Source organism: Myxocyprinus asiaticus, chromosome 30 (genome assembly GCF_019703515.2).
Source record: "Myxocyprinus asiaticus isolate MX2 ecotype Aquarium Trade chromosome 30, UBuf_Myxa_2, whole genome shotgun sequence".
Classification (NCBI taxonomy): domain Eukaryota; kingdom Metazoa; phylum Chordata; class Actinopteri; order Cypriniformes; family Catostomidae; genus Myxocyprinus; species Myxocyprinus asiaticus.
The window spans coordinates 25,546,337-25,559,855 of NC_059373.1; the positions used below are offsets into that span (position 1 = coordinate 25,546,337).

General features: G+C 38.7%; 1 protein-coding gene across 3 annotated transcripts in view; it reads left to right on the plus strand.

Moving 5' to 3' along the window:
* The window catches only part of LOC127420827 (protein tyrosine phosphatase type IVA 2), a 34,892-nt gene extending 22,872 nt beyond the window's left edge, over positions 1 to 12,020 (plus strand). For all 3 annotated transcript variants that reach the window (XM_051663386.1, XM_051663385.1, XM_051663387.1), the window contains 5 exons: positions 761 to 1,467; positions 1,565 to 1,657; positions 6,614 to 6,744; positions 9,868 to 9,942; positions 10,464 to 12,020. In XM_051663386.1, the coding sequence (XP_051519346.1) occupies positions 1,372 to 1,467; positions 1,565 to 1,657; positions 6,614 to 6,744; positions 9,868 to 9,942; positions 10,464 to 10,575 (507 nt within the window). In that variant the 5' untranslated portion in view covers positions 761 to 1,371 and the 3' untranslated portion in view covers positions 10,576 to 12,020. The remainder of the gene's footprint in view (positions 1 to 760; positions 1,468 to 1,564; positions 1,658 to 6,613; positions 6,745 to 9,867; positions 9,943 to 10,463) is intronic.
* The last annotated feature ends 1,499 nt before the right edge of the window (positions 12,021 to 13,519 follow it).

The following is a 13,519-nucleotide window of genomic DNA, read 5'->3' on the forward strand; positions in this document are numbered from 1 at the left end:
AGGCCACTTTCTTTCCTTTATGTTGCCAACTTTTCAACTCCATCTGCTGGATCTAGTGTTCGAGACTGCCTCTTTCCTTTGGAGAATTGCAACTTGTTGACAGTCCAAGTCTTCTGATGTTTCTTTTCTTTTTTTTAAACCCTGTCTGTTTAAACATATCCAAGTATTGCATCATGAAGACTTGCATTGTGTGTCCTGTTTTTTTTTTTGTTTTTTTCTTAATGTGATTATAGAGCAGCAATCCAAGATGACTTGGTTACTTTGGGTGTCCTTTTAGTAATCTTTGCATGGGGAATGGTGGTGTTGAGAAGCGTGGGACTGTGAAACAGTTAAGGCAGTTTGAATCTTTGCCTGACTCTAATCCTTGTGACTGCCTTTCAGAAACTCAGGGAACAAGACCTCCCTGTATTGTCCTTTTGTTCCTTTTTTCTTTCCCCTTCTGTCTGTCTCCGTTGTGCACTACTCTTGATAGAGAAAGACTGCATTTAAGAGGCAAACCAGACATTTGCATGACACAGGACATGTGCTTTGTGCCACATCAGGGCTTAGGTGTCTTGATGTCCTAGACTAGCTGTAATCACCTGTCTGTTTCAAATTGCCTGTCTCAATAGGACACGTCACAGCAGTCTGGATGAATCATCAGTCAGAGCTGAGAAGTAGTATTTGGAATGTGATATCCATAGGGATTCAGAGACCCTGATTTTAATTGTTCAATTGAAAACATGTTCTGCTCTCACTGTATCTCTTTTTTTCTCTACAGTGTTTCTGTGCTGATTCGGATCGCACATATATGGCGTTTGCAACTGTCTGTGGAGAGTTCTGCCAGGCTCAGCACCTCACCTTTGTGGACAAGTGAATTTTTTGCCACCTGCGGGACTACGCTACTCAGAAGCCTCCGTGAGAGCCACCACGCTGGGTCCAGTCTGTTTCTCTTATACCCTCGTGGGACCACGTGCAGTCTAGCATATTCAAGCACACCCGCCTCATTTCCTCCCTACAGCTTTTTTTTCTCCCTGTAGCCAATAAGAAACTCTTCTCCTGAATGGGGTAATCTCAATTGTCTCAATTGGATGACTGAAGGATAGTCTCTCTTTTTACTTTAGTTTTCCTTTCAAGTTTAATCATACTTATTTTTTTTATATACATCCCCTGAACATCGTGGACTAGATCACCTTCCTTTTGGCTTTTGTTAGCACTTTTAGTAGTCTAGTGGACACCCACCATTGCACCATTTTTTTTTTTTTTTTTTTTGGTCTCTATTTATTTTTTATACTGCTGACTTCTGAGCCAAAGAATTTTTTTAACCAAGAAAAAAAAAGAACAGGAATTATAAGTACTTCATTGTAATTGTTTTAAAGACGTCTTGCCAACATGAACCGCCCTGCCGCTGTTGAGATTTCCTATGACTGCATGAAATTCCTCATCACACACAACCCCACCAACTCCACTCTCAACAAATTCACTGAGGTAAGAAAGCCATTAACATCCTCCTTTGTGAATGAGCTTGTCCGGAAAGGGGACATCCAAATATCTCTTACACATTTGACTCTCTTTTCCTCCTTAGGAGCTAAAGAAGTTTGAGGTGAACACACTGGTTAGAGTATGTGAAGCCACCTATGACAAGGCGCCAGTGGAGAAGGAGGGCATTCAGGTCCTGGTGAGTGCTCTTGTACTCTGAGACCTGTTCTCACAGCTTACTCTGTGGCTAAAAGAACTGGTATATTAGGGACTTAAAGTAGTAACTGCGGACAGGATTTCTACGGCAACCGGAAATATACTGATGAACTGCCATATCCAAGAAATGCAAAATGACTAAGCAAAAAATAGAGGAATGTGGAACTAGGGTTGGGTACCGAGAACCAGTTCTTGTTCAGAACAGGTTCCATTCTTTTAAAAAATAAATAATACCAAGGGGTGAAGTAGCCTATACATCTATGTATTTTTATTTTATATACATCCATGAAGTTTGGTAAACTTAAGTGTTAGGTGAAAAAACATTTTGTTCGGCCGATTGCATCCATGATAAGAGCAGCACAAGATGGACCGCCTCTGTGTTTGACAGACGCGGTTCTCTGAAGGGCAACAGGCAGCAAGCTCTAATCGCGCTTCCAAACCAGGGGTAAAGTATCCTAACTGTTGCAGTGTATGGTGTTGGTACAGAACTGATTTTCTCACTGTATTTATTACTTTATATACTCCACAGAATTTAATACCTTTGTTAAATATGTTGTAAAATGGCTACAATGTTTGGCTATTAGTAACACAAACTTGCTTTATGATGTTTAATTGAATATCTCTTATGTCCTTTTTTGTCAGTTGTTGATCAAAAACAAAGAAAGACGCATTCATATTACTCACTTTTAGCACAGAAACAGTGCAGTGGCTCTCTCGTATATGGCTTCTCATTTTTAAAACTGTCCCTTTCCTTCACGTCCTGTCAGCTCCCTCTTAGGATATGAGGAAAAGATGAAAGGAAGGGCAACGACAAAGCGGGAATCCAAGTGAAAACGTCACCTTTGTGCAGCTGCATTATCTAGGAGCGCTTGCCGATATGTTGTTCAAATGTAATTGATATATTAAGAATAAATCGTAATAAATCAAGATGCAGTGTCGAAGTATGTGACAGTTACATGTAGTTTAAACAGCAGTGAAACATGTATTAAAACTATTGTGTCAGATGTGAAGGGGGAGGAGATTATGCGTGCATGAGGTGCTTAAACCCAAAAGATTTCCACATTAATCTACCTGTGCATCCAAGCTCAAGCCTCCTCAAAGCTTCCTCTGTCATCGTTTCAGTTGTTTTTCATATAATCATGCACTAGTTGAATGTCTTTGTGCCATGTTTTTCTGTGTTTTAGACGCCGTAAAAGAACTTCAACTGTTAAAAACACGTCTTGAGCACCTGTGTTCTGCCTTATTCATTGTGCTGCATCTTGATTTCTTTTTTTAGTGCAAGAACATGTTTGGTCTGAACCAGGGTCAGAAATGAACAAGGGCTCAGAGCAAAAATGCCACTGAAGGTGACAAAAATGACCCCGAAATTCAAAATGTGGGGGGAAAAATTGCCACTTATGTTTTCTGTTTCTTATTTGTAACATCGGATATTTATTTTTCTAGTCTAGACCTAGTATATATGTATCACATGAAATGTATTTGATGTTCATTTATCTTGATGGGTAACTGCTGTATTATATACTGCTATTTATAGGTAATAGGAATTTATTAATTTGCAGTATTTGATGTAACACAATGGTGTCATATTGTCATATTTTGTATGGGTAGAAAAAAATATGTCCTAATAATTCCCTCATAATGGTAAAATAAATGCTACTAAAAACAACTCCAGGGGCAAATTTTGCCCCTTACACCGTGTCCAAACCAGCCGCGACGCGCGACAGGGCTTTCTGTTTTTGAAATGGTTTCTATTCCTGCGATGTCGCACCAGGCAGCACAGTCAACAAATGGATCTAAAATTATTCTTATTGCAGTATATTAAAGTCGGCATGTCACTAGCATGTTCGCAACAACTTGCTTTTGGCCGGGGGTGTCGCATACCTACCGATTGTTGTGCTTGAGGTCTTGCTCTTTTCAGCCAGAGCTCTGTCAGACACACACTCACACACATACCTGTTCAGAATGGCAGAGGGAAGACGTACCGGCTCATTCTGATTTTCTCTCTGCTTCCCTGTCACGTTGAGATCGGCGAAATAACAACAAGAGTACCACGTAAACATAAACAATCGTAACAGACTTAATAAAGATGCGATTCATAACGTAACTTTGCCCTGTGCATGTGTGTGATTGTGTATTTATCTTCTTGGTGTCTGCCGTAGAAAGCGAATTCCCATACGGAGCTTCTGTGACCAAATGAGTTGCATTCAATAAACAGACTGTTTTGTCTGAAATTGCTCTGTTTTCTACATTTTATAGTCAGTTATCATCATTTTAGTGTATTAATCGCTGTTATGTGTTGCGGCTGGTGTGGTCAGACAGATTGAGGGTGTACTCACACTAGGCAATCTGTACCGTGCCCGAGCAAGTTTGACGCCCTAAAGTCCATTTCGTTTGACTAGTGTGATCGCTCTGTACCTTGCCCGGGCACGGTACGCTGAATCATGCCTTGGCCCACTTGAAGAGGTGGGCTCGGGCACGGTTCATTTGGCTCAGGCACGGTACGCATCTAGTGTGATCGCTAACCGTGACCGAGCACGGAACTGGAAACATGACGTCAGTGATGCGACTGGGCAAAGGGATCACTTTGGTCTATGGCATAGGTGCAGTGTTTACTAGAAATTTGGGCAGACGAGAGTATACAGGAACAACTGGATACAACACACAAGAACTACGAGGTATTTGGTCAAATTTGCGACTATCTTCATGCTTGTGGATATCAAAGAACCATTGAGCAATGACGTGACAAGCTGAAAAAACTGTGGGTTCAGTATCTGAAGGTACAGAATGCACTCTGTAAATCTGGCAGCTCGTCGGACAAAAGGATAAATTCCAGTGGTATGATGCTGTCGACAATTAGGCATGTGAGAGAGCTATGTGTCACCACACCCCAAACGACTCAAAATAAGCCACAAAGTGACGTTACAATGATGGACTCCACTGTGCTCTGCGAGAGCACTTTTCTTCTTGTTTTCTTCAAAACAAAAAGTCACATCGTAATGACTTAAGCGTGCTCAGGCCCGGAATGTTAAGTGCAATGTGAGTACAGGCCAGCAGGGGAGTGGGGAGGGGGACAATCGTGCTTGGGCACGGTACAAGGCAACCGGGCCTAGTATGAGTACGCCCTGAATGTTGATGGAATCTTATTGTGTCTGGTTATGACAAGGTGTTAATAGAATAGTTAATTTCTGACACTAGTCTAAATAGCTTCTTTTAGAAATGCTTTAGCCAATAGTTACATTAATGCTATACATACTTAAGAAAATAATATTAATAAAAAAAAGTGCTTCTCTCAAAGTCACCAGAATTTAATGCTTTGGTGCATTAAAAAAAAGTCTCTACAATAATGGTACACTTAAAATGTTTTTAAATGTAATATAATAACATACGTTGATAGATGCATGTCACAAACATAACATTTGCCTTTAAAAAAAAGTCTTACTCGGTGTGTAGAGTCTTTATTTATACTTGATATTATCTAGTCCAGACCATGCTGGAAAAGCCTAGAAAGTCCTCACCATTTATTTACCATCTCTGACCACTTGTATGCTGTACTCAGTGTGCAGAGTTGGTAAACAGAAATTATTTAGACAGCTACAAATGTTGTAAAAGCCAGAATATCTGACTCCATCTGCACTGTTTTTATGTATGACAGGTCTGGGGATTAAGTTAAAACAGCAACTCTTTCTCTTGCGTAGAAGAGGAAATTCCCTGAATTTGTTACCTTTATGTACTGCGTTTAAAAAATTTCCATGACCTTCAGAGGATTTTTTGGAAATTATAAGGGAAGGAAAGGTGTTAGAAGAGAGAACAATATCCCTTCCTTAAAGAAAAAGTATAGAGCAGTTCAAACTCTACAGTTCCAGCGGGGTGGTAAGAGTCAACATACAATGTTTGATATATGGCCGATGATATCTATATCACTGTAGCAGTAACGGTAACAAAGATTTACATCCTTGCTGTTCAGCGCAGTGCTCCTCATCCTCAAAAAGGACAAAAACAATCAAAATTTTACTTTTGAAGTGGCACAGGTAGGATTGAAAGAGGTTGCTTAAAACAGGCAAAGCCAGAATGAAGAAAGAACAAGGAATGAGGAGGGACTGCATGTGTGAAAGGCACAGAAAGAGAGCGAGAGAGAGAATCTGTTCAAGCCGGCTGTGAGCTGAAGCAGTCTACAGGTCAGCAGGAGTGCGGCAGCCTAGACAGCTGCACAGACAGAGCTGCCAACCAGTCCGTTTTCATTATCAGGCTTTCTCACACACCCTTTCTCTTTAGTATTCCCTTACACAAATCTTCTCACACTCTCAGCTCTTTGGCTTTTCAAAGAGGAAATGGAAAGCAGACCTAGATAACTACAGAAAACTGCTGATGATTAATTCTGCACTAAACTGCGTTTATAGTGATGCAAATGGATTTGCCGGAAAACCTCCATACTCCCTTAGGATGACATTAGACTTAGTGCGTCATTTTGGTTAACTCGATACCTCACTATCGCTTCTCTATCTTCTGCTTCTCTTCTGCCTCTTCTTATTGATCTCCTCTTTGCAGCCACACATTATTTCTTAATCTCCCAGGGCTGTCCTCTCCTCCTTTGTCTTAGCATATCGCCCATCTTCTGGCCGTCCTCTCTCGCTAGTTGTTGTGTGGTTTGGCTGGGAGGAGGCTAGATCTTTGTGGCCTGCTGCCCAAAAACAGTTCATGAGAACTTTCTGCTCTCCCACAAATTGCTTCTCAAAACTTGCTCGTTTGTTACTCTAACATCAGACTGATCTGCGAGATGTTTCATTTTAGGTCTCACTTTCAAAGAAGTTCTTTTGCTGTTTCACCTCCAAACATTCCCACTACTGGGCTCTACTGCTTTGAAATGTACACAAGACATTAAAGCATTTCAACAAAATCTAAATTGCTGTGTGTGTGTGTGTTTGTTTCTTCATGTCTGCAGGACTGGCCCTTTGATGATGGAGCTCCACCCCCAACCCAGATTGTAGATGATTGGTTCAACTTACTGAAAACTAAGTTCCGAGAGGAGCCAGGATGCTGCATCGCTGTTCACTGTGTTGCGGGCTTAGGCCGGTCAGTCTTTATATATTAATATACACTACTGGTCAAAAGTTCAGGGTCACTTACTCATTCTTTATAATTATTATTTGTCACTATGGAAGAACAGAAAGGGAACTATAGGAATTGTGTCGTGACTAAAAACATTCCAAAATAAATCAAAACTATGTTATATTTTAGCATCTTCAAAGTAGTCACCCGTTGCCTGGAATTTGCAGACATGTACTCTTGACATTTTCTCAACCAAATTCTTGAGGTATCACCCTGGGATGCTTTTTAAACAGTATTGAAGGAGTTCCCATCTATGTTGGGCACTTATTGGCTGCTTTTCTTTATTATTATCCAAGTCATCAATTTCAAAAACTTTATTTTTTAATAACATTTTAGTATGGTGGCACAATTATATTTTTGTCTACAAGACTAATTTCAAACATTTAAGCATACGCCTTCAGATCAAAAGATTAAGATCATGAGAAACATTTCAGTCAAGTGACCCCACACTTTTAAACGGCAGTGTATACTAAACTTGAGCTGTAATGACAATCAGTATGTCGTCTTCTTGTCATGACTGTAGACCAAGAGTGTGTAATTTAGCATTTTTATTCATCAAGTTTGGAGACTGAGTAATGTTGTTTCAAACCTGTATGACTTTTTTTTCTTCAGTGGAACACAAAAGGAGTTAGGCAGAATGTTTGCCTTAGTCAGCATTCACTTTCATGATATGGAAAAAAACATGCAATGAAAGTGAATGGAGACATTCAGCCTAACATCTACTTTTTTTGTTCCACAGAAAAAATAAATTCATATGGGTTTGAAATTTTTTTTTTGGTCAACTCTCCCTTCGAATAAGAAAAGAGATGCGTCAGGTGACAGAGCACAACAGTGGGGTTCCAGAAGTAAATATCCCATTATTTTTTTCAATAGGGCATCATTATTAACAATAACTTGCAAACCTTTAAAGACAGACCAACCGTGAGCTCTGAGGTTGTTCATCGATGGAATATGCTTCTGCTGAAGCCATCAGTTCGTAATATTTTAACTTCACTTTTTAATAAATTGTGGTGAATTAATTCCTGGTGAAGAACTACACTACCTGTGATCCTGAAGAAGAGCAGCCAACTAACAAATGAGTCGAGTCTTCTTCCTACATGCTTAAACTAATTATATATTTGTATTAGGGTTGCACGATATACTGGTGCTACGGTAGTATCGTGATACTAAAGCTTTAAAATGCTGGTGATGCCACAGTATTTTTTAAACGGTAGTACCATAAGTTATACATGCGGTAGTAAATATTATTTTTGCTAAAACCTTCATTTGAATCCGACCTATGTCTGCAATAACATTAAAAATGTTGCCTTTTCAAGTGGCATCCCCCTCATGCAGTGCCCTTTAAGAGCACAAAATGCTTTTTAGAATTTGCCCCTTACATGGTATTGTTTATTTTTCAATGAGTGGTTTTCCCATGCTTCAAACACATGCATCTGAATTTAATTTGTCGGTCGTGTCTCCTAATGGATAATATGGATTAAACAAAAAAATTTTTTTTTTTTTTTGAGATTTACAGATTTACCGTTTCTCTGAAAATCGAACGTTGCACTCGTTTAATTTTTTCCAGTTTATGCAGCGAAGGTATTTTATTTATTTACAGTATTTTACATCAAACTAAGATTGTGTTAGGTTACAAGTTAGTCCATTTAAGTTTCTAAGAACCACCTTTGCTATGACATACTGCATCGGGGCAGTGGTGGCTCAGCGGTTAAGGCTCTGGGTTACTGATAAGAAGTTTGGGGGTTCAAGCCCCAGCACTGCCAAGATGCCACTGTTGGGCCCTTGGCAAGGCTCTTGACCCTATTTGCTCCAGGGGTGCCGTATCATGGCTGACCCTGTGCTCTGACCCCAGCTCAGCTGGGATATGTGGAAAAAAAAAAAAGAATTTCACTGTATATGTGCAAAATGTAGAATGTGTGATAAATAAAATTATTATAAATGAATTATAAATTAATAATTAACACACTATTGTGTGGTATCGTGATTCTTTAGCTCGGATAGTATCGTAAGATATGATTATGGTATTGTGACAACCCTAATATGTATAAATCTGAATATTTTGCAATATCCTTTAAATATATTGATTCTATACTTACAATCAACAAATTTACATCAATAGTTTTATATATTTCCATCATTTTTAATTTGATTATATCTAGATAATCTATATAGATCAAATGTGGTGATTCATCTCGGAATTGGTTGGTTTGTTGCATGGCTTAGAACACTTTTATGAAGTACTTATGAAATCCCTGTGGAAAAAAAATTAATGGAAAAAATACCTCCAGAACCAAGACAGCTGAAATTGTGGGTGGGCATTGTTGCCACTATTAGCAATGTAGCATTATCAAACCAGATTAAATAATGCATTACCATTTTACTTCTAGAAAGCTGACAGAAATACAAACAGTAACAATCTTTGGCATATTCACACAGCATGCTTGTTCCTTTCTATTCATACAAACCTTGATATAAGTGCATGTGAAACCTGTCTGTTCTCAAACTCCCTCAAGAGTTTGCTAACTCTTACAGATTTAGCACACAGCCTTTGTCACCTCTATATAAACCCACTGACACATACACACAGCACTAACCAGTCTCACCTTAAGAATGCAAATGTCTGTGACCTGCTGGTGTTAGTTTGGTGTAACCAATGTGGGGCAGTACTCTGCAGTTACATTCATTTGCCTAAGCTGGGTTTACAGCAATTCATTTGGGGACAAACAGCAGCACCCTTTAAAATGAGCCTGTGGTCATGCTGCTTTCCACATTTTTTGTTTGTTTTTTGGGGGATTTTGTGTGTGTGTTTGTGAGAACTCAACTCCAGCCTTCTCAGCTCTTTTAACCTCTTTACCTACAGCCAGCTCAGAATGTCATTTTCTCAGAGAACACAGCAACTGTTGTTGTTTTATGAGGGCTTGCAGATGTTAAACTCTAATTTTTCTTTAGATATTAATTAATGCGAACCTCAAGACCAGAAAAATGCACATCTATGGATGTCGGTCTTTGGAAAATAAATCAGAGAGAGGTTTATCTTTCATAAAGCTATTTGTTGAGTCAATCATCTTTTTTCTCACATCTCCGTAGGGCACCTGTGCTGGTGGCCTTAGCCTTAATTGAGTGTGGCATGAAGTATGAAGATGCGGTGCAGTTTATAAGACAGTAAGTAACTTGTCCTTTGATTAAAGGTGCTGTAAGTGATTTTTTTTCATGGGAAAGTATGCAAAAACTTTTTCCTACTCCCTTAAAGATATTCATGAATTAAGTGTCCTGAGATATCTCACTGGTTTCTGTGACAGCTGTAGACTTTGTTAACAGCAAACAAAATGTGTCTGCAGACATTGACGCTTTTCATCTGTCAATCATTTTGCTCGTTCTCATAGTGTTGTCTTTGAAGCAGATCATTGAGGCTATGATTCATAATGTTTGTCAGTTGAGGGCGCTGTTGTGCCACTGTTGATTTTGACAGCCACAGGAACAAACAAATGCTGCTTTTTGCTCTGTTTTTGGTCTCAAGATTATCTTTGGAGGGCAGGGTTTTGAAATGAGGGGGTGTGGCAAATTCAACGGCTCAGTCAGGTTAAAGCTTCAAAACGCTAAGATCGCTTACAGCACCTTTAATTTAACTTTGTTTTATTTTAGTAGATTTTTACTGCACACTCATGTTGGCACTTTGTTTTCAGGAAGAGACGTGGAGCCTTCAACTCCAAACAGCTTCTTTACCTCGAAAAATACAGACCTAAGATGCGTCTGCGGTTCAAGGATGCCAACGGTCATAACTGCTGTGTCCAGTAGTGCGCCATTCTGTCAGTCATAGAAAACTATAGTGGGAAGTTCAACCAGGGTAAAGGGGAGAAAAAAAGCAGTGGGTTGTAATTGTGGTGATTTTATGAAATGAATCATGGTTAATCAATCACAGAGATGCAATGAATAAAAAGCTGATCTTTGAATTCACCAGCAGTATCCATGAGAAGGGTCAAAGCACACAGACAAGCCCGCAATGTGTAGTTGTCACGGGCAAGAATATACACAAGTTGCCCCCCAGTTCCCAAATATCCAATCATGGGATGACTTTTTATTTGACATTATTTTAGAATGAATACTTTGAACTATGATGAAAAGATTTACAGTTGTAAAAGGCTGTCATTGTTGATTTGTATTATGAATTTAGCTATTGGGCATGTTTATTTACAGTATGTTTCTTTATTTCTTTTTTTGTTTTGTTTTTTACTGTCCACAGATAAAAGCCCCTTTTTTTCTTTCTTTTTTTTTTTTTACAGAATAAATTCTAAAGTAGGCATATAATATATTTGCACAAAACAAACTTTTTAAAGAAGTTCCTTTCCAATGCAGCAAATGCCCCCTTGAAATCACTTTTAATTTAGGGTTAGCTTATGTTTTAAATATATCAGCTGTATTTATTCACTATAATTAGTGTCTTGTCAGGAGTGTGGGTGGAGTCATGAAACTTCTTTTTTTTTTCTCCTTTTTCCTTTCATGGAGCCATGTTATTTTGTCTCGTTTTCTTCATCTCTGGGGAGTGCAATATTCAGTCCAGCTTAGAAAAGCCCTCACCCTTAGGACCGTCTTAAATCCAAATTCAAATACAGTAGACACAGTGTTTGAAATACAGGGGGATACTTGGCTTGTCTTAGGTACTCACTTCCTATAGCTGCTCTTTGCTGGCTGCTCAGTGAAAAGCTTTAATGTTGGCCTGGCTATTGGCACCCACACATAACGTGTACACTTTATCTGTCACCCTACTGTTCAGCCCACAGACACACTGAAGGAAGTGAGAGGAGGGAGATTGGTCAACTCTGGCTTTATTTTCTATCATTGTGCCCATTTTGAAAACACGCCCATTTCATCTTGGTTTTAAGATAAATAAATGATATGAAATTGATTCTGGATGATTTTCACTGTGTGTTCTTTCCTGTAATGTGTCAGCTATTTACTGTTCTCAGTGGATGAGTCATTGTGTGATTTGATTTTTATGGCCACCTTAACATCCAAGAGAACATCCCATTCCCAACATACAGTGGATAATGTGAAGATAGTAATTCAGCCGAAATACCAAGTGCTGTCCTTGAAAGAAAAATGAATCGATCCCTGTGATTACTCTAAAAAAATGTGAAGTAGTGTCAGATGTGACTCATCAAACAGTGGAGTGACCTGCATGTAGAGATGACATTGTTTTTGTTTTTAAGGAAATAAATTTGACTATGACTTTTCCACACTAAGGTTTCTGTCCAGAGAGTTCTTGACTGATAAATGACTCATGTACAAAAAGGAAACCACTTATCAAGTGTGATATTTGTAGTGTGAAGAGTGATAGTGCAGATGAAACACGGCTAAACTGTTGATTAAATTTAAGTTAGTCATATGGTCCAGATCCACAGGAAGTTGGACAATGGCCTATTTATTCTACACCTTCTGACATGTGATCCATTGGAGTGCGTAAGAATTTGAGAACTCAAAAGTATGACAATGATTAGAATGTGTTCGTATAGATTTCTCATTAATAACCATTTTCAGTATGTAGGAAACCACAGCAGCCTGACACAACTCTCCTTTCATAGTACATTTCATAGTGTTCCTAGCACAAAGATGGAATTCCGATTTCCAAGATTTCACAAGTCTGGGCTGGTTTGTCTTTATCTTTAGTGCCATCTGCTGATCAGCCTATGTGTAGGGACTTGCCCAACTGTTAAGTCATTGAGGTTACCAAGAGATTTAACAGCTTTATAACTATATTGAAATAATTTTTCTAGCTTGAATTTGGCATCTGTTATCAACCAATATATGTTGTATACTTTAAAAATTCACATTTTGCTTCAAAGATACTACAACCCCTGGCAAACATTATGGAATCACCATAATTAAAGGATGTTCACCCAGCTTTTTTAAATTCGTAGCAAATAAACAAATTACAGATATGACACTAAACTATTTTTGTTTAATAGCTTAACACATTCTGGCTTCGTGAAACATCCCCTAAACAAATTAAATTACATTATTTTAATTAATGGCATAGTTTTTTCCAGATCAAGTAGAGGAAAAAATTATGGAATCACTCAATGTTGAGGGAAAACATTATTGAATCACCTTGGAATTTGCAATTCTAAAACAAATACCTGCACAAGTCTAAAAATGCAAATGAGTCTGCCGTTAAAAGAGAGTGCTTACAGACTTTAATGAGCTGTTGGACTTGGCTATTTGAAAAGAAACATGGCCCCAACAAGAGAGTTGTCAATTGAAACAATGGAAAGGATTATAAAACTCCTTAAAGAAGGAAATCCAACACGGAGTGTGGCGGTTGTTCCCAGTCAGCTGTGTCTAAAATTTGGTGCAAGTATAAACAAAATGGGAAGGTTATAAAAGGAAAACATACAGGTAGACCAAAGAAAGAGGTCAAAGTGTCAGGATAGAAAAATCAAGGCAATATGCCTTGAAAATAGAAAATGCACAACAAAACAAATGAAAAACAAATGGGCGGAAACAGGAGTCAGTGTTTGTGACAGAACTGTAAGAAATCGGCTGAATGAAATGGGATTTACATATAGAAAAGCCAAACAAATACCAGCACTAACACCTAAACAGAAGAAAACAAGGCTACAGTGAGCTAAAGAGAAGCAATCATGGAGTGTGGATGATTGGATGAAAGTGATATTCAGTGATGAATCACGAATCTGCATTGGCCAAGGCAATGATGCGGGAACTTTTGTCTGGTGGCGTTCTA